The sequence below is a fragment of the Hydra vulgaris genome, chromosome 11 (genome assembly GCF_038396675.1).
Source record: "Hydra vulgaris chromosome 11, alternate assembly HydraT2T_AEP".
NCBI classification, from domain to species: Eukaryota; Metazoa; Cnidaria; class Hydrozoa; order Anthoathecata; family Hydridae; genus Hydra; species Hydra vulgaris.
This window is the reverse complement of record NC_088930.1, coordinates 49,794,230-49,816,843: the sequence shown is the minus strand read 5'-3', so window position 1 is coordinate 49,816,843 and position 22,614 is coordinate 49,794,230. Positions and strand designations below refer to the sequence as shown.

Below are 22,614 nucleotides of genomic sequence, written 5' to 3'. Positions count from 1 at the left end.
AAAACATTGCAATGATCGGAATTAATACCAACAATAACTTAAGAATAACATCTTAGTAATAATAATAACTTAAGAATAGCTTCATAATAGTAACGTATAAGTATTTATTTAAATTATCTTTTATTAAAAATAATTTAAATAAATAACTCCTAATATTTTATTGTGACAATGTTTGTAGACTTAAAATTAAAACCAGTATTTTAATGTATAATATTTAAAATAATCATTATATACAAGGCCGTAGACAACTTTTTTAGATGTTTAAGCTAAGCAAGTTTGGAACATGAAAAAAAACTCCATATTTGAGTATCTTTATATATATGAGGAATGAGGAAGTTATGTAAAAAATTGCAGTGATTGGAGACAGGGAACAACAAAAACCCTAAAACCCCCAGCCCCAAATATGAGGGCAATGAGTCAAAGTTATTTTTTTTTATAGTAAAATTAATATATATTTATTGATGAATTTCAAATTTGATTCAATAGTCTCTTGCTGTTCGACTTTTCAAAAAGTTTACAGCTGCCTCAAAATGAGGGTGATGTAAATTTTGCATGGTCATAATTTCAGAACACTAAGAGAATAATAAATGAAATTCAAAATCTGTCAATGAATACAAATTTGGTTTATGAATGCAAAAATAAAAACAATTTTAACTTATTGCCCTCATATTTGGAGCGGGGGGGGGGGGGAGGGCTAGCTTTTAAGGGTTTTTGCTGTTCCCAATCTCCAATCACCGCAATTTTTTGCATAATTTCCTCATTCCTCATATATATGAAGATACCCAAATATGGAGTTTTTTTCATGTTTCAAAGTTGCTTAGCTCAAATATCTAAAAAAGTTGTCTACAACCTGGATATATTCATAAATATTGTGTAATTTTTTATAATCAATTATATCACAATTTCTTATAATCCATTATATCACAATTAAGCTTTCCGATTACATTTTTACAAAGTAAAAAAAGGGTTAGAAACAATTTATATGGTGAGATACTTAGTAAAAACCAATTGGTTTTTATTAAGTTTCTCTTTAAAAAACTATTGGGGTGAAATCTGTTAAAAATGTCAACTCAAAAAAAAAAAAAGTGTTTAAAGAATTAATTTTAATTAAACCATTCTTCTACCACAATGTATATAAGTTAGAGTTGAAATCTCGGGATCCCATAGTTTTTAACATCTCAAAATTCCTGGATTAAGAATTTGATCCCAAGATTTGACTTTTTAAGCCTAAAGCGAAAAATTTGCTTAGGGGAGAAGGAGGCAGTATAGGACAGGAGTAGTTAGGACAAACATATTGACCTTTTTCTAATTACTACTCATTAAAAAAAATGAAGTTTTAAGAAACATTTTTTGTCTTTTTACTGTGATTCCTAAACTGTTCTAATGTCGTCCAAAACTACGCCCTACTATGGGGTAATTCACAAATTGAACCACGGCGATGCACTTCATAAACGTTTCGAGCTAACCACCTCGGTCACTCGGCGTATTGTTTGAAAAATGTTTTAACTCAATTTACTAAACAAAAGACTTTTTAAATAAGCAAATAAAGGCTTTAAATCGAAATTGAGGAGATTATAATATAGCTTTAACATATATGTTTTAACATTACATAACTTGAAGTTTACATAAGTGAGATACCTTTTCGAATAGGGCTGAGAATACCGGACCAAAAATCAAATACCGGTATTTCGGTATTGAAAATTTATAATCCCGGGATTCCGGTATTAAACCGGTATTATTAGATTTCCTTTTATATTACAAATGAATGAATAATATAATTAAAAAATGGTTTGGCAATTAAAAAAAGCTATATTAACTTATTTAAAGAATAAAAAAAAGGAAAACAAATTTCAGTAAAATGTTAGTTATATATTAATCATAAGAAAAGGAAGAAAACATAAATTTTTAAGGTTCTACTTTTTCTGCAGTTGGTTGTTGATATAAGATCTCAGAAAACATAGGTTTTTAAGCGAATTATCTTCCATCCTTGACCGAATTCTGGTGCAGACTAAGCCAGCTACCGAAAAAGCTCTCTCTGATTCTACACTGGTTGGTTGAATACTTAGTAAATAATTATATATTAAAGTTAAGTATTTTCCCCTTATGTCATTTGTCTCAAAAAATGACATTTCTTTTTTTATTGAGCGTGTGAGATCTTTTTTATTTCGGTCAATTCCACTCTCAGATAATCTGAGCAAACTTTTTTTGATATTGCTATCTCCATGTTTTCCTTTAAAGTCAAAGAAATTTCATTTCTTTGATCAACTTCATCATCGTCGAAATTGAATATTATATTTGTGAAACGATAACTTTTGCGATTGCAGCTTTGATAATGATCGGAAGTAATTCATAATCTCTATCAGTTTCATCATCGCTCAGATTTTCATTGGAGTCTGCATCGTGTAAATATTGCAAAACACTTGAAATTTCTGTTCGTCTTTCAAGAATACGTACTTTCAACGCTGCTTTCAATTCACAACTTAATGAACATGGATGGCCAGATATTGATTTCATCATAAATTGAATAGCAGCACCTACAGATAATAAATTTATATCTTGTCGGCAGATTGCTTCAACTGTAAGCTTAATAGAAAGTAAAGCTGAAAGGATATTTGACAACATTTCAAACTCTGCATCTGAAAAAAAAATAGGTGATTTTAAATCTATTAGACTCTTTTTGATGAAATTTTTAAATTTGACAAAACGTTCTATAATAGACACCAAACTATTCCATCGTGTTTTTGAGTCCCAAACCAGAGACAATTATTTCCCGAACTCTTCTTTTACATATATTTGTAAGGCTTTGTCATTTTTTGTAGGCGAAGAACGAAATATTTTGACCACGTTTCGAACTTTTTGAATTAATAATAACGTTTGCTGATGTATCAGAAAAGAAGAATTATCATCATTGTTTTTAGTGGAGATTATGAGTAAACCATTTTCATTTTCATAATCTTCATCAGTTAATTCGTCGTCATCTGCGGAATTCTTTGTGAATTATTTTGTGATCCTTTGGTATGTTAGAAAAGCCTCTGGCTGTTAAGCCTTTTCTGATATCATATGATGTGCAAATAATGTTGAATGATAAACCATCACACGCAGTCATCCTAGCTAAAATAGCTGGCAATGAATTATCCATTTTATCAATTTTAAAAAAGTTGTTTATAGTTACTGAAGGTTTTGATGTCTGTAAAAATTCTGAAGAATCTAAAACAGTGGGACTACCTGCATCTCTTTTTAACATTAGCTTCATAATAGTAACGTATAAGTATTTATTTAGATTATCTTTAATTAAAAATAATTTAAATAAATAACTCCTAACTAGAGGTACTAGTATTAGCAATAGCAGTACTACTACTACTATTGCTAGTACTAGTACCACTACTTTAAGAGCAGCCGTGGCACATTGGTTGTGCACTTGCCTTATGAATAAAGTATTCATAGTTAAAACCATAGTAAACATAGTTTAAAATAGTAATAACAGTAGTATTAATATTAGTAAAAAAAGTAATAAACGATAATAATAAAAACAAATCGCATTTGTAGTTTAATATTAAAAAAGGAAGAAATATTATTAAATATTATATGATATAAAAAGATTCGGCTCTGTTTGACAGTCTTGTTTATGTAAAACAGTGGAACAAAGCCCCACTTGGAATCGGAGCCCCTCGCAACGACAAGGAAATTTTGTGAAATCTGAAGATCTTTAAATTTTTAGCAAAAAAGAATGAAAGTTTTACAACTTTAGTATAGATTACCATTTTGAAACAAAAAAAACAACTTTTTGTATATTATATTATAAAAGTAAGAAATATTTCCAGTACTTATTTTAATAAAAAGCGGAATAAACTTGTTTTAAAGGAAGAAAACGAATTAAGAGCTTTTAATTCATATGGAAGGTTGTTCAATGAGGTATTGTACAATGGAATAAAAAGAAAGATTTTAATCAATTTTGATACCGAGTTTTTTTAATGGAGTTAACAAAGTTGATTTTTTGCAAAGTTAATCTGAAGCTCGTGTATTTATAGGTTTTTTATTGATTTAATTTAAAAATAGATTTTTGTTGAAATTTAGAGTTTGTTGAAATGATAGGGACATATTTAGTAGGGGGCGTAAGAGGTGTCTAACCCCCCTAGGAAAATTTTATACAAAAAGTAGTCGGCGAATTTGGATTTTTAGTGAGAAGTTGGCAAATATTAGGCAACGATGACCTTCTTTTATTTATAGGCCTTATTAGCAAAAAATTATTTTGCCCATAATCAACAAAGCCCCTTTTTTCAGCCTCCTCCCTTTAAAATTTCTTTGCAACGGCCTTGGAAACGAAGTCATTCAACTAGGTTGAAAAGATCATGGTGAATTTATTTTATTTGTTTTTTTGAGGGATTTGTTAATTAGCATTGGATTAATATCATCAACACAGTGGTAAACGAATGCAAACTTAATAGATGTATTAGGAAAGAAGGAAAGCAGCGGTTTTAATACTAAACTTTGTCACAGAGTACCTCGGAAGATCATTTAACAAGGAAGTTAACGCCTACTTCCTTACCGAAATCGCAAATATGATTAGAGCAGCATTGAACCACAAACCTTTTGATTCTGAACCACGAACCTCTCGATAAGAAAAACTTTTTCTAAACGACTGCTAGCTGAGATTAAAGATGAAGCTTTTTTTTTTTGATTTTATTTTTTTAATTTTATTGAATAAACCTTTACAATTAGGTTTAATTTTTCTGGTTTTTCTTCTATTTGTTTTGTTATTCTTTATTTATTTTTTTATTTTATATTTTATTCTCTTTTCAATTTATGGATTTTAATCTAAGTTTGCTTTGTTTTTTAGCATCTTTTTTAAAAGCGCTATTTATCAAAACTTGCAAAGAGCCGTGGCCAAGTTATTATTCTTTAAATTTTTATTAAAAACTTCAATTATTTGGGGTAGCTTTGATAATCCTGTCAATGTTACCACAAAACCGAAATGTGCGTTTTAAACAAAAAATACTAAAAAATTATTTTAAATGCTTAACATTTAAATAGCATCATAAAAATACATTTAAGACTATGCTATAGTATGATTTAACTTAACTTAGGTATAGTATGGTTTAACTTACCTTATAACTAAAGTTTTAAAACATAAAAAAAATAAAGAACAAGTTTAATTTGCGTTCGCGGTATTGTGTCGTTATTTATGTTTACAATTATGTGGATAAAAATAGTTTGTTCATTTAACATATTACTGTCGCGTTGGTTAAAATAATTTAAACAATAGTCAACTGGTGACTGGTAAAAACGTTTAATATAACACATGGTACCCACCTGACAATGTAACCCTACGTTACCTTACAATTGAACACGTTGAAAATATACAAACCATATAACAAGATATTACAATGGCAAACTTAATAGTATTGTCAAGGATTGTTAATGCAAAATGCATTTTTGTAAAGGATAACTCGTAGAAGACTAAAGAATTTTATTGTCGAGTACTTTAATTTAATGGTTTACACGGTCATCATCGTTAATCAACTAATAGCGAGTGATACACATAAATGTTTAATACCTATCAATATAACAATTTGAATTGAGTATGAAGTATTTTAATTTTTTTTTCAAAGTGACAGAATTAGTTATTGTTTTGAGTTCTATATTTTTGGATATTATTTTATTATAAAGGCACCAACCTCGGTATAAAATTAAGAATCGTAAAAACTTCGTTGTTTTTATTATTAATGTAAATTTTCCTGTTTCTTGTGGTGTATCTGTTTGTGTTAATTTGAAAAATATTATTAGAAAAATGTGATGGCGTTAACTCAAGTTTATATTTAAGCATGAACATGTTGATAGGTATTAATTTAATAGATATTTAGTGCCTTGAAGGGTTTTAGTAAGGGTTCAGTATGGATAAGCTTATCTTTATTGTAAACTAGTCTTGATGCGTGTTTTTTGTTTCTATGAAGAAAATTTAATTTAGATTTGTGGGTACATCCCCACGTAATATTAGCATACGTAAGATAACTATGGATGTAAGAAAAATAAGAGAGGTTTTAGATTATCTTGAGATAACATAAATTTTATTTTGAAGAGTATCTCTACATTTTTTGAAATTTTAGTGTTTAAGGTATTTATATGGGTTTTTCCCCATATGTTTTTATCAATTGTTATTCCAAGAAATTTGGTTGTTTCAGTTCTTTCAATATTTGTATGATCTAATTTTAGGGAGGGAAGTATGGTTTTTACATTTAGTGAGGGAAGTATGGTTGATACATTACTAGTAATATAAAGGCCAAAAATTTATGGCTATTATACAACCATAAAATTATGCTATTGTACAAAAAATTATAGTTACATTAAACCAGAATTTCTTAGCCAAAATAAAAAAATAAAAAAAATATAAAAATAAAATAATGATAGTATAACGACCATAATCTATATAAAAATTATAGTTACATCATAACCATAATTTCTAAGCTAAAATAAATAAAAAATATGGTTACATCACAAACATAATTTCTTAAAAAAATTATGGTTACATCATAACCATAATTTCTGAGCCAAAATTTAAAAAAATTAAAAAAAAAATTAGCTTCATCACAACCATAATTTATTAATATATTATGGTTACATCATAACTATAATTTCCGAGTCAAAAAAAAAAATTTAATTTTTTATAAAAAAGTTATTTTATAAAAATTTTGTAATTTTAAATCAATCTTTTTTAAGTTGAGCGTAATAGTAAAATTGTCATTTTAAAGCATAAAAACTTCCAATTCCAAAGATAGTCCAATTCGTTCATCCCCAGAGTTTGATATATCTACTAATTTTCTTCCATTAGCAACACTAGGCACGAAATCGGATTGGGTATAATTTACAGACTTATCAATTCTTTATTGTCAACCCATGAGTTGAACTTCTCAGGGTACCCATATCACTTTACTAATGATTTGTTTTTGAGTTTACGAATAACTTTTTTAATCCTAAATATTTTTTGGTTAGTTTTTTGCAGTTCTTGTTCATAAAAAGTACCTTGTATTTCTTCACCATTATTGTCAGTTATTTTATATGTCGGTGGATCTGTGAACTGAATCTGTGTCACAGTAAAAACCTCCTCCATCTCGGTGTGTATCCTTTTTCAAACGTTACCTTCTTTTTAGTTATCCTAACTCTACCACTAATTGAAAACTTTGGTTTAACGGGCTCTTATCGTACTCATTCTTTTTATCGCTAGCTGCAACTGGTATCATTTTAATTGAAGAATGCCTCGTGTTGTTGTATTTAATTACCATTTCATCTAAAACATCAATATATTTTCTGGTAGAATTAGCTGAAAAGTACTTTAACATTTTCTCTTTCATTGTTCTATTCCAACGTTCAACTACACAACTTTTTTCTTCATTTTCAGTTGAATATAACTGAACACCCAGCGCTTTAACATGCTTATCATAAAATTCTAAGCCTTTATCCACCCATATTTTATTACACCTTCTTTCTTTAAAGATTTTATTTAATGCATCAGCAACATCAACTCCAGTTTTATTCTTCAATGGAACAACCCATCCATACTTTGAAAATACATCTATCACCATTAATAAGTATTTTATACCGTCATTGAATTTAGAAAAAGATTGCATGTCGACTAAATCAACAGCCCATATTTCATCGATTCCATTTACAATAACTTTTCTTTTTCTGAAATATTTTACAACCGGTCTATGAAGCTCGTTTGCAAGTTTTTCATTCCATTTTAATTCTTTATCCTTGTCTTTTTTACAGATCGTTTTTACAGGTAGTTTTTTTGAACATCCAATCCAAACTTTGCTTTAGTCGATATAATAGGTTTTATAATACCTCGTTCAATTCTTTCACGCATTGTTGGATTTTTTATAGCATCCATTTCTTCGAGCATAATTTTATCAGCTTCATTTCTTTTTGCTATATCTGTAAAGTATTTATAAGCAAGATCATGATGGTGTGCTGATTATCAACTCTATCTACAGGTTTACTCCATTCTTTATATGCACCAGTAAAAGTTAATCGTTCATCTAAATTAGTACCAGGACCTGCAAAGTTCATACCAGGTAAATGAATTTCACCTGGGAGCTTTGACCATGGGAGTTTTATTTTATTTGTTGCTGAATTAATTGAACTAACTAAATCACCTACTGTTTTTGCTGATACGAATTTAGTTTTTGTTTTTCCACTAATAGCGCAAGTTCCTCGTAGCATATTATTTTTTGTTTTTACTCGTGACGCTTTGCGGGTTTAGTGTATTTGTTTTGTTTTTGCATTTAACACAGTACATTTTTTTTATATAGAGTAAATTTAAAAAAAATGGACAATATGGATTTATCATGGAATGTAAATAACAATAAGAGAAATAAATTGCTACCTAAAAGTTTAAACTTTTAAGACCTGGTTGGTTAGACTATAATAATTTACAAGTTTTTGGAAAATCTCTTTTTTAACCAGAATACAAAAAAATAAAAAAAATTAAAAGATCTTTTGAAAAAAATTACAAAAAGAAGTTATTCTTGGACTATGTAAGTTACAAGACAAAATAGAAAAATTAAATGCGAACCCTGAGTTTATAATTGAAAACATTTCAAAAAATTTAAATGAGAAAACAGATATGGAGTGTAACTTTTTTTAAACAGCAGAAGATGTACCAGATCCTAAAGATCTTGATATTCATAAGAATAATCTGATGACATTTGATGATTTACAATTAACAAAGCAAAATAATAAAGTGTGAAAAAATAAAATGTGAAAAATAAGTGTGAAAAATATTATATATAAGATGAAGACATAGTGATGTAGATTGTTTCTATCTTGCACAAAATTATTTATGTTACCTAGACAAACTATGAAAGAAAATGCAAATTTTGTTTGCTTATTTCCACAAGATTCGAAGAATCTAAATCATATTTATAAAGATCATGTTTCAAGTGATATGACACAAGATAAATTTACAAGATTATGTAAGGATGCCTGGTCAGAGCCTCATGGATTTGTTATTATAGATCTATCTTCTAAAAAGGTTATGGAAAACATAAAAGTGGATTAGATAATTTTTATATACCAACTTGTGAATTTTAAAAAAACTATGAAAAAAAAAAATTATACTTGTATATATATAAAAACAAAAATGACTTATGTATTATCGAGTGGAAATAGCAATATCAGAAAAACTAAGTTTGCTCCTATTATTCAACTTAGACAAGATAAGGAATATGAAATGGCTCTAATTTCTTTAGAGACATATTACAGTTTTCCTAATATTATTTCTTCAATCAACAGTTTTAGATATAGCACAAGTAATGGAGCAACTTGGCATGACATAAACATTCCAGAAAGATGTTATGAGATTACTGATATAAATGGATATATTCAATTGATTATGTCAGAAAACAACAATATTTGTGCAGGAGTTGCAGGTATTACAATTGAAGGAAATAATAATACATTAAGATAAGTTTTAAATATTGTATCTGATTATAAAGTTGATTTTACAACTTCAAATTCAGTTAGAACTGTTTTTGGTTTTAACAGTGGAGTATATTCATCAGGTTACCATGAATCAACTAATATAGTAAACATATTAAGTGTTAATAGTATACGTTTTGCAAGTGATATAATAGAATTATCATATATAAATGGAGGAACAGAAAACGTTATATATTCATTTTTCCCAACTGAAGATCCTGGATTTAAAATTGTTCAAGAGCCGTTAAACTTTATTTACTTACCAGTAACACTAAAAACAATTTCAAAAATGGAAACTGTATTGCTTGACCAAAATGGAAATCCTTTGAATTTACGAGGAGAAGAATTGTCTATTAGGTTTCATATAAGAGAAAAAAAATAATTATATTATATAATATGAGTAAATATACAAATATTAAAATAAATGTTTCGCAGGGGCAATTAGAAAAACTTAAAAAACAATTGAAGATGGTTATGGAGCTAGTATTAAATTATCACATTTAGATCTTAATGGTGAACATGTATTTGCTGTAACAAATGCACAATTGAATAGAATTACAAGAGCATTAGTACATTCCATCCGGATACATATAGAGTTGAACTTTCTCAAATACTTTTTAAGCCATACAAAGACTTAGAACACCCTTCAGTATTAATAAATGAGAATAGATATGAAATATTTGCACAACATGACATTACAATAAAATCTTTATCACATCAAAATATTCTTTTAAAGTTTGGTGTATCAATTAATAAAGGTGTTGCATTAGTTTCACTAAAACAAGAACTTAAATTAAAAATGTTAAGTTTACAAAATTCTGTAATATCTGAGTCTGTTGCTGATATTGTAGTAAACGTTGTTAATAATTCTGTTTCTGATGTATTAATTAAACCAGGAGAAAGTTTATGTTTTATTAATTTATTGTAAGTTTTTGAAAATATTTTTTTCCCTCATTAAAAATGAAATATATGATGAAAATCAGTCACCTGTTGAAAACCAAACTCATGTATATCGTATACAAAAAAATTAATGAGATTTAAAAAGATATAGAGCGTGAAAGAAAAAAGAGAACTATGTTAAGTAAAAAGTATCAAAATCTGTAAAAAAGTATCAAAATCTGTAAAAAAGTATCAAAATCTGTAAAAAAGTATCAAAATCTGTAAAAAAGTACCAAATCTGTAAAAAAGTATCAAAATCTGTAAAAAAGTATCAAATCTGTAAAAAAGTATCAAATCTGTAAAAAGTATCAAAATCTGTAAAAAAGTATCAAATCTGTAAAAAAGTATCAAAATCTGTAAAAAAGTATTAAATCTGTAAAAAAGTATCAAAATCTGTAAAAAAGCATCAAATCTGTAAAAAAGTATCAAAATCTGTAAAAAAGCATCAAATCTGTAAAAAGAGCTGTTAAAATAATTTAAGCAGTTGATAATGTATTACTAGCAAGCACTATGGCACTTGGAACTATTGGAATTGGTTTTTTGACAACAATAATTGCAAGGTATAGCATTAGGAGCAGGTGTGTTATCAATAATAGGTGGACAAATTAATAAAAAATTAAATTCAAAAGCAGAAAAGCCTGAAAATATTAAGATAATTGCTGATTCAAAACTAAATACAATAAGTGATTATATTTCTAAAGCTTTAGTAGATGGACATATAAATAACAATGAATATGAGTTAACACTTGGTGAATTTGAAAAATTTCAAGTAATGCTTGAACAAATTAGAACAAAAATAAAAACTGAAATTGATGAACAAACTAATGGATCATTAATTAAACAAGGAAGAGATAAGCCAATTAATATACTCCAAAGTAGATTTAGTAAAAATGTAAACGTAAAAAAACAAAATAATTTATTAAAATAAAACGTAAATAAAACGTGCAATTGCTACTAAAAACCCATACAAACCAAGGTCATTTAGGAGTGGAAAGTACAGAGAAATAATAGCTCCAATTTGGAGAGATATAAAGAAAAGTGAGAAGTGTGAATCAAAAGGAACAGGATTACAAGCAATAATTCTTCCTAGCGACCCTAATGCATTAATTGAAATGCTTGAATTACGTATAGCTGCATGGAAAGCAGGTAACACTGGATCAAGAAATGAAGCTGTTGCAATTTGTGATGATTTATTACGGCAAGGTGTTATAAATAGTGCACAGTATAAATCGATACAAAATAATTTATAATTACATATATCTCAATGCATATAAAAAAAATATATATCACATAAAAAATGCTAATTGTTCATTATAAGAGATATATGAAGAAACATGTTGTTGGAGGAAGTGGCATATTCGACAGTATAAAAAATTTGATTTAAACGAGCAGCAGCGTCAAAAGCATCATATTCAGCTACGTTGAATAGGTTGGCTGCTAGCGAATTAGGAAAAACTGCATTAAATGCTGCTAAACCAGCAGGAAAAGAACTTTCAACACCAGCAATAGAAGCTGATAGAGATGTTGCAGTTGAAAAAGGAAAACAATTAATTATTAAAGCATCTTCAAAACTAGTTTCACAACCAAATACTGCTATTAGTAAAAAAAGTAAATATTTTCAAAATTAATAAATAATTGAGATGAGGTAACAACAAATATAAATAAATTAATGATGGGGGCTGCGATAAAAAATCAACAGAAAAAAATCTCAAATAAAAATGATAAGAATCTATAAGAATAGAAGATCTAGTTAAAAAAGGACGTGGTCTTAGACTTGCGAAATTTTTTACACAATTATTACTTGGCAAAAAAAAAAATTTTTTACATTGTATTAAAAAAAAATAAAATGTCAACTTCTGAAGTATTAAATTTTACAGAAATTGCAACTGTGGATGAAGGAATCGAAAGATTTGAATTCCATGAATATGAGCCAGTGGCTTGTACAAATCTAAATAGTTCTGGGGAAATAAGAACCAACGTTGAGCAACAAGATTCTGAGATGATTACGGCAAAGTTATTTATGGATTTAAACATACACTAACTCTTGTAAGAAAAAGTGATGGTGATGCAATTTTTAGACTTGCTGCTGCAGCTGCAGGAAAAGTTAATCTTGATAAAATATCATTGCTTATACCGCATGTGACTCCATCAGATATAGAAAGGAATTATCTTTATAAAACTGTTGAATCAAAAGTGAAAATTCCAGTAACTTTTCGCGCGCGGCAGTGTGATACTACAGCGCGCGGCAGTGTGATACTACTGTATATCTGTTCCATAATCTACTACATTTTCTTGGAGACTGAGCGTAAAGACATCTCCTGAAAAACCAAGATACATTATTGTTGGATTTCAAACAAATAAGGATGGAAGTCAAAAATTTAATCAGGAAAGATACCCTGCTGTTGATTATAATTTATCATTCCCAAATCAGCAATTTTCAAGAGCTTATAGAGATGCATCTGTGTTTAGTGAAAAACTTTATGGAATGAATGAATTGATCACACAAAACAACATACCTCCTTTTGAATATAAAAATTTATACCCACTTATGGTTTTTGATGTTAGTAAACAATCAGAAAGATTAAAATCATCAATAGTAGATGTACAAATTAAAGCAACAATTAATGCGGCTGTTCCAGAAAATACTGAAGCATTTCAGACGGAAATAAAATGAATATTGTTTATTAAAACAGTTTTTGAAAATGAGTTTAATTTTTTTTCTTTATATAATAAAATGAATATGAAATATACAAAGAAAAATTTAAAAAATCTATTAGAAGAAAATAACATTTCAAAAACATCAAACAATCTTGCTACATTGGTAATGATTGCTATGGATAATGGGTTATTAAATAAAGAATCTATTATGACAGAAGTGAAATAAATAAATGAGAAATGATCAATTGGTAGACCTAGAATACATCCAGTAAAAGAAGTAAAGGTGAAGAATCCAGTTGGGAGACCTAGAAAAAATTGTGAAACAGATGAGATAGAACTAGAAAAAATTGTAGATCCAAAATATGAAAGATTAGGGACAGTTAGAAATAATCCAGTGTCTATTAAATTAACTGACATGGAAACAGGAGAAATTACAATATATCCATCATTATATAGTGCTATGCGTGGAACTAAGCATGGATGGAGATATTTTGAATTACGTGATGGAAAGATTGATAATGGTGTTAAAATTTAGATAATAAAATCTGAAAAAACTGAAAAAACATAAGTCCCAGATATGATATAAAAATTTATATATATTTTAATAAATATATATAACATGATAATATGAAAAAACAATAGTCCCAGATATGATATAAAAATTTATATATATTTTAATAAATATATATAACATGATAATATGAAAAAACAATAGTCCCAGATATGATATAAAAATTTATATATATTTTAATAAATATATATAACATGATAATATGAAAAAACAATAGTCCCAGATATGATATAAAAATTTATATATATTTTAATAAATATATATAACATGATAATATGAAAAAACAATAGTCCCAGATATGATATAAAAATTTATATATATTTTAATAAATATATATAAAGAAAATAAAAATATTAAAATGATATAAGAAAAATAAAAATATAAAAAAATAATCTTGTTATATAAAATGGAAAACAAAAATGTAAATGAATTGTGACAAAACGCTAAAGAGCAAAAAATTAGATATTATAGAATGTGGAAAAGTGATCTCATAAAATCATTACAAATTGTATTAGACGAACCAATTCCGGATATAGCATCTTCAACAATTTTAACCCCTACACCTTTTATTGCAACTATTACATCAATATCTGCAGATATCTTTTATACAGCAATATCTGCAAATATCTTTTTCACCTGCAATAGCTGCAGGTGAAAAAGGTAATGGTGCTTTATCATTTATGAATCTTGTAAAAAATAGTGCGATTAAAATGATTAATGAAAATAGAAAATCAAAGGTTTATATAGTTCTCTCTTGTGAAATGGAGCGTACTGATATTAAAACAAGAGAAACTAAAATTACAATCATTTTAATTATCAACCTGCTTCATTTGCAGAGAAGAATCAAGTTGTATTAGAATCAACAGATTTGAATGAATTATATGAAATATCAAAGCTGAGAATTCTAGAAAACTTATCATCATTTCAACAGTTGGGGTCAGGTTGGAGGATTGTTTCTATTAAAAAGATGGATATAAATATTATGGAGTATAATCCAATTAGCGCTAAATCATACATTCCACTTGATAAAAATTTAGCAACTAAAAAGACAATAATTAATATAAAAAATGAAGATAATGAGTGTTTTAAGTGGTGCAAGAGCATTAAATTTAACAGATAATCATCCTGAAAGAGTAGATAATAAACTTAAAAATCAAGCTGAAAAAATAAATTGGGAAAAAATAGAATTTCCAATATCATTAAACCAAATTACACAATTTGAGAAAAATACTACAGATATCAGTGTCAATGTATTTGGATATGAAAATTCATCAGTTCATATTTTATGTGTGTCGAAAAATAATAATCGTAAACATTTAATAGGTTTACTATTAATCTCAAACGGTGTTACTAATCATTATTGTTTAATAAAAAGTTTAGGCAGATTACTTTCTTCATATTAAGCAGATTACTTTCTTCAACATCTAAGAATCGAAACATCTAAGATATCGAACATCTAAGAAACGATGGACTATTCACTATTGCAGAAATTGCTTATTAGGATTTAATACTGAAGAATCTTTATCTAATCATAAATTGTATCGTGACACACATAATTCAGTACGTATTGAACTTCCAAAACCAAATTCAATAATGCAGTTCAATAATCATAACAAATCTGTGAGAGTACCGTTTGTAGTATATGCCTACTTTGAAATTTTATCAAACCAATTAACACTTGTGAACCAAATCCGAATGACTATCCTAAGCAATATCAAAGACATATTCCAAGTTCATTCTGTTATTATATTAAATGTATTGACTAAAGCGTTTATTAAAGCAGTCCAGTTACATTTACTGCGAGTAATGAAACGGATGATGTTGCACAAAAATTTTTTGACAACTTAAAAGAAGATATTAAGAAAATTTGTGATATTATTAAGCTTCCAAAAAAGATGATTGAAAGCGAGGATGATTTTAATGCTGCAATATCATGTTACATTTGTGGAGAAGATCTTGAAAAAGATAAAGTACGTGACCACTGCCTTATTAATGGAAAATATAGAGGCGCTGCTCATCAAAACTGTAATTTAAATTATAAAATTCCAAAATTCTTTCCAGTTACATTTCACAATTTATCTGGTTATGATTCTCACTCGTTTATAAAGAAGTTATCAGGAGGAAAGTTGAGTTGTATACCAAACGATGAAGAAAAGTTTATTAGCTTTTCTAGAGAAATTAAAGTTGGCGAGTTTATTAATAAAGATGATAAGAAAGTTGAAATTAAGCGTGATCTCTATGGTTTGTACAACGTTTCAGATGTGATGTTACTAACTAATGTATTTAAAAATTTTAGAGATGTTTTTATTAATTGTTATAAATTAGATCCTGTTTGGTATTATACATCACCGGGATTAGCTTGGGATGCAGCATTAAAGAAAATAAAAAGAAAGTTCGAATTGCTAAGTGATATGATACTGATGATAAAGCAAAAAATAAGAGGTGGATTTAGTATGATATCTAACAGATTAGGAACTTCTAATAATAAGTATATGAAAGATAAGTATGATCAAAGCAAACAATCAACATATATACAGTATCTAGATGCTAATAATTTATATGGGTGGGCAATGAGTAAACCACTTCTAACACATGGTTTTAAGTGGATGGATGAAAACGAGTTAACAAACTAGAAATCAATTTCCTGTATACTAGAAGTTGATTTAGATTACCCTGAAAATCTACATGATGATCATAATGATTATCCACTTACACCTGAAAGAATAACCGTTGATAAGGTTGAAAAATTAGTACCCAACTTGAGTAATACGAAAAATTATGTAGTTCATCATGAAAATCTTAAATTGTCTGAAAGATTAGGATTAAAGATTATAAAAGTTCATAGAAGTATAAAGTTTGAAGAAAGAGCATGGTTAAGTGAATACATTGAACTAAATCCAAATCTAAGAACTAAAGCAACTAATGTTTTCGAAAAAGACTTATTTAAACTAATGAATAATTCAGTATTTGGAAAAACAATGGAGAGTATTGAAAGCAGAGTTGATATTAGATTAGTTAAAACAGAGATGAGGCTATTAAATTAGCATCTAAACCAAACTATGAAAGTAAAACAATATTTGATGAAAACTTAATAGCAATAAATATGAAAAGAATAAAATTACTTTATAACAAACCAATTTACTTAGGTATGTGTATATTAGATTTAAGTAAAACACTAATGTATGAATTTCACTATGATTACATAAAAAATAGATATTCTGGTGGAGCAAAACTATTATTCACAGATACAGATTCTTTAGCATACGAAATAAAAGCAAAAGACTATTATGCAGATATTTCTAATGATGTTGAAAGCAAATTTGATACAAGTGAATTTGACCCAAAGCACCCTGAAATTAATAATGTAGGTTTTAAAGTTGGTGCTAATAAGAAAGTAATAGGAATATTTAAAAAAGATAACAAAAAATGTAAGGGGGTAAAGAAAAATATTGTTAAAAAGTATATAACACATGAAGATTATAAAGATTGTTTATTAAATAAAAGATATCATATTAGGAAAATGAATGTAATAAGATCCCATTTACATGATGTTTACACAGAAGAGGTCAATAAAATAGCATTAAGCTCAGAAGACGATAAAAGAGTTATTTTAGAAGATGGTATACACACATTAGCATATGGGCACTACAAACTAAAAGAAGAAGAAAAACAATATGTTGTAAATAAAAATGGAAAAGATTAATAACAATTATCATAAACTTATCAATGTTGAAGGAATAATTTTACCAAATGATCCACTAACAAATTTTCAATTGACCAAAGCAGCAAAAAAACTAAAAATAAAACATTTTAAAGGTGTATTTGTAAGAGATGAATTATCTAAAAATACACAAAAAAAAGAATGCGGAATATTAAACACAGGAGATTCAAGTGCGCAGGGATTTCATTGGATTTGCTGGTACAAAGACGGAGATAAAAAGTTTTAACTCTTATGCACAACCACCACCAGTTGAAATTGTTAATTATTTAAAAAGTCCTGTTTATTATAATAGTGAAAGAGTTCAGTTTGGAATTACCTCATTCTGAGGACACTTGTGTCTATATGTTTTAAAAAAGCTAGATGAAGGATGTGATTTTTAGAATATTATTAATAATCTATGGATAAAAAAATTTTCTATATATATAAAAATGACTGTTGATAAATTCCGACGCAATAATAATTCAACTACAAACCAAGTAGCAAATGGTTTAACAACATCTCAAGCTACTAACTTGTTTATTAGGAGAGATGGACAAAATAATGCAACTAGTAATAACTAACATGAATTCTAATAAATTGATAAATGTAGCAGCACCTACTTACTCATAGGACGCTGCTACAAAAAATTTTGTTGATAGTATAATACCTAATCCTAGCAGTTTACAAATAATACCAAATTCAAGATTAACATGCACGGAAGTAATATCATAGACTCTTGCACCACATACAGATGCTGATGGATCAGCAATTTTTATTCAAAATGGCGGTCCTGGTATTCTCAGAAAACTATGGTTAGCAATTACAGAAACAAGTGTTACTGGAACACTACCAGGTAACGTATTTATTAAAATATAAGCAGATAATACACATTGCATAGGAAATTCTTCTTCTTCTACACCTATTAACGGAATAAATGGTATAGATTTAACCACTGATTTTTTATTTCCTTCACTTGGTGGATCATATTATGCAAACTCTTTACAAGGTTGTTATGTATCTACTAATACTAGATTAGGAGGATATTTACACTTGATTTACCATGTATAGCCAATCTAGCAATTGAATTGCTCAATAAAACTGGTTACACAAACATATTGGCTTCAACCTTTTATTACATTAATTCCATCAATACCACAATCAATATCATCTCTTAAATTATACTCATTAACATTTAGATATTTGAATACAGTTTATGGTAGAGAATATTATTGGATACTGTAGGTAATAATAATGGTGTTTAATTAAAATTGGTGCATCTGGAAATTGGTTGGAATCAAGAATACCCATGAATGACGCACTCAATTCTCCTATAAATACTAACTCTGTTATACAACCTTGGACGCCATATAACTATAGTAATTATACAATATTTCCTGGATATGATGTTAATAGTTTATGTTTTTACTGTTCATCTGGATTAGAAAATTTGTATCTTTCTTCATGGAAGGGTGCTAATGTAGCCTCATTTAATAATACATCATCTGGACTATTGTATCAATCAAAATCAACAATTGATTCTACAACTACTATCTCATTTTACGTAAATTATACCGATTCCATGTCTAGTGTTGCTTACGGAAGAAGATTAGTAGTTACATTAAACTCTGGGGATGAACGAATTGGACAATTTGGAAGTTTTTATACTTTAAACAAATTTACTATTACGCTTAACTTAAAAAAAATTTATTTAAAATTATAAATTTTTTTTTTGGCTCAGAAATTGTAGTTGTGATATAACCATAATATATTAATAAATTATGGTTGTGATGAAGCTAATTTTTTTTTTTATTTTGGCTTAGAAATTATGGTTATGATGTAACTTTAATTTATATATAGATTATGGTTGTTATACTATCATTATCTTAATTTTATATTTTTTTTATTTTGGCTAAGAAATTATGGTTTTAATGAAACTATAATTTTTTGTACAATAGCATAATTTGTGGTTGTAAAATAGCCATAACTTTTTGGCCCAGAATCTGCCTTTAAATTACTATTACTTTTTTGTTTTTTAGAATAAAACAATATGAATTTAGTTTTTTTAGTATTAAGTGATAGTTTGTTTACTTTAAACCAGATTTTCAGATTTTCAAGCTCGTTATGCATACATACAAATAGGTCTTTAATTAACCCCAGCGGGCATTTTACCGTTGACTTAATGTTGACTTAACATCATCTTTAACGTTGGCTAGTCGTTGTGTTAAGGTTGGAAATGGAAAGGTTTTTTAACGTTAAAAAACGTTAAAAAACCTTTCCATTTCTAACCTTGAACGGTTGAACGTCAGCAAAACGTTGAACGTTGGTTAGGAGTTGTTTTAAGATTAGAAATTAGTTAATGTCGTGTAATTTTCTCTACATATAAATAAATTTGTATATATCCTCTTAAAATAAAACTCTACAAATTTAAATACATGTATATTTCCCAAACATTATCATTACAAATCATTCCGATTCCAAAACATAACTTGGTGTTTCATTGCTTGCACAAGGATGGTTTGATGAAGCATCAATCGATGATCTCTGACCTTGACCTGCTTTGTCTGGAGTATACTTTAACACATACATAATTTCTTTTTGAATACAATCTCTTGTAGTGTCTCCATGGATGATAAGTACAGCATCTAAACAATTAACACGGATATAAAAAGTTTAAATCTCGTGGAATTTTTCACACTGATTTCAATTTTCTGAACTTAATTAAGTTCAGAAAATTGAAATCATGAATTAAAATTGAAATTTTTTTAATTATAATTATAATTGAACAAATTTTAATTATAATTATGAATAAAATTAATAAAAGTTGTTTAATATATCTATCTATATATATAAATATTTTTTTAGATTAAGTCTCCGTGAAAATAACGAGAATTTCTTAAAAGATTTAACAAAATTTGTACATTCCAATTTTAATAGACAAGTTTTGAATTCCAGGAGTTTCTAGATTCAGACAACCTTGATTCTTGATACCTGGACCTCTAAAACAATTTTTCCTTAAAACTGAATTTGGGTTCTGAGTTTTGAGGACAAATTGTTTAAGTTAGCAAACCATTACAATATGTGATAAAAATGTTTTAAAATAATAATTCACCTGTCACAGCCTCGCACAACTTTAGTTGTTGAAATGAAGATTTTTGGGGCCTGTTGATATTGCTCTCCTTTCTATTTCCTTATAAATTACTTCATATTAAAATGAGCCAAAACTTCATAGCTAATAACATTAGCTATAATTCACAGCTAAAAACAAAATAACATTTAACAGTATATAGTGTAGTATTAAACATTTATATATATATATGTACAATTTACATAAAAAATGTTTATAAATATATTTTCAATAATAACTATGTGCAAAAAAGTTACTAACCTTTTTAATATATTTTTAACAGCTTCTTTTACACTTAGTCCGCCAATTTTAGATAACTTACCAATCTGGAAAATAATTTTTTTTTTTATCAATTATTAATTTAAAAACACACTAGAAAAAGCGCCAGTTTAGCTATCTAAAATATAAAGTGATTTAAATTACAAGCAATATCTCAAACCACTTTTAAACGCCATTCATAATATGTCTATTAACACATATATTATGTGTTAATAGACATATTATTATAACTCATTTAAGTAATGGCGTATAAAAAATACACATACTATAAATGTTGTTTAAAAAATCCAAGTAATTTAAAATAAATATTATGAATAAACATAATCATTACTGAATATAAATAATATAAATATAAATTTATATACATAATATATATTTATATATGGTGTTGTGTTGTCCAATGCGTAGATATAATACATATAATATATATATATATATATATATATATATATATATATATATATATATATATATATATATATATATATATATATATACATATATATATGTATATATATATATATATATATATATATATATATATATATATATATATATATATATATATATATATATATATGATGATAGCTATGGTATTGAAAAAAAAGAAAAAAATCAAAAAAAGAGAGAAAAGTTTCTTATATAATTATATTTCAGTTATGTCAAGTCCCCCTCATTGGGATTTTGGGTATTGGGGATTTTGATTGGGGATTGTGATTGGGATTGTGATGGGGATTCTGATTGGGATTCTGATGGGGATTCTGATTGGGATTCTGATTGGGATTCTGATTGGGATTCGGGATTTTGATTGGGATTCTGATTCTGATTGGGATTCTGATATATAAATACAATATATAAGATTGATGAAAATATAATGTAAAAAAACTATAAAATACAATAAGTCAGGTAATAAAAGAAAGAAAGATTATTGGTCTTTTTCTATTTTGATTTTACGTTTATTTCTTGTTTGCCTTTATCATCGTCTTTATCGTCTTTGTCAAAGTTTTTATCGTCGTTTTTATTATCGCCTTTATCATTGCCTTTTTGTTTGTTATTATCTTTTTCATTATCTTGTTCATTATCATCTTGCTTATAGTCATCACTCCAGATTTCATAGTATTCTGGTTTATAGTCTTCATTCCAGTCATCATAGTCATCATCATCTTCATTGTCGTCAATCAATCCCAATATATTCAAGCGATCATATTCTTCAAAGGAAATTTATTCTGTACCCGTTCTTGATACAATGATGACAAAACAAGAAGAATGTATAAAATATTTAAAATTTATTTGTTTGAGGTATTTTGATCACGCGGTGATTGATCATGATCATTGGACAGGGAAAGTATTGGGACTAGCTCACAACTATTGCAATTTACAGTATGGTCGAATTAAATCACCTCAAGTAAATATCTATGCACATAACGCCTTATTTGATATATTGGTGATGATTACAAAATACATGTCTGAATTGACGCGTTATCCGTGGATGCAAATGCATAATGAAAAGCAAGAATTTCAACAACTTTTTTCCAGTCATGACATGTCTGAATTATTTTGTATTGCAAACAGTTTAGGAAAATTAAAAACTGTTTCTTACAAACACGTAATATTTTTAGACAGTTTGAAATTATTGAATTGTAAACTGGAAGACGCAACGAAAAATCTAAACGAGGAAATAAAAGACAAATTAAGAACGAGCATATTAGATTATTTATTTTTACAAAAATGGATTAGTTTTGAACAGTACACGGATTGGACTTTAAATCCATCTTCTACCCAATTTTTCACTGGAAAAAGTTGTTTTCCCTATGCAAAAATCAACAAAATGGATTTGAATATGTCGCGTACACCTCACATCAATGACTT

General features: G+C 27.4%; 1 protein-coding gene across 1 annotated transcript; it reads right to left on the bottom strand.

The window, feature by feature from the left end:
- Positions 1-21,402: 21,402 nt before the first annotated feature.
- LOC136087103 (prostatic spermine-binding protein-like) lies at positions 21,403-22,072 on the bottom strand. The gene is made up of 3 exons (XM_065809609.1): positions 22,060-22,072; positions 21,700-21,953; positions 21,403-21,579 (listed from the first exon to the last, which is right to left on the bottom strand). Exons 1-3 carry the CDS (start codon positions 22,070-22,072, stop codon positions 21,403-21,405), a joined length of 444 nt encoding a protein of 147 aa, XP_065665681.1.
- Positions 22,073-22,614: the final 542 nt, after the last annotated feature.

Excerpts from the sequence above, each read along its gene's own strand:
- LOC136087103 (XM_065809609.1), bottom strand. Across the intron at positions 21,580-21,699 it reads AAGGCAAACAAGAAATAAAC|AATCCCAATCAGAATCAGAA; the intron begins GTAAAATCAAAA and ends TTTATATATCAG.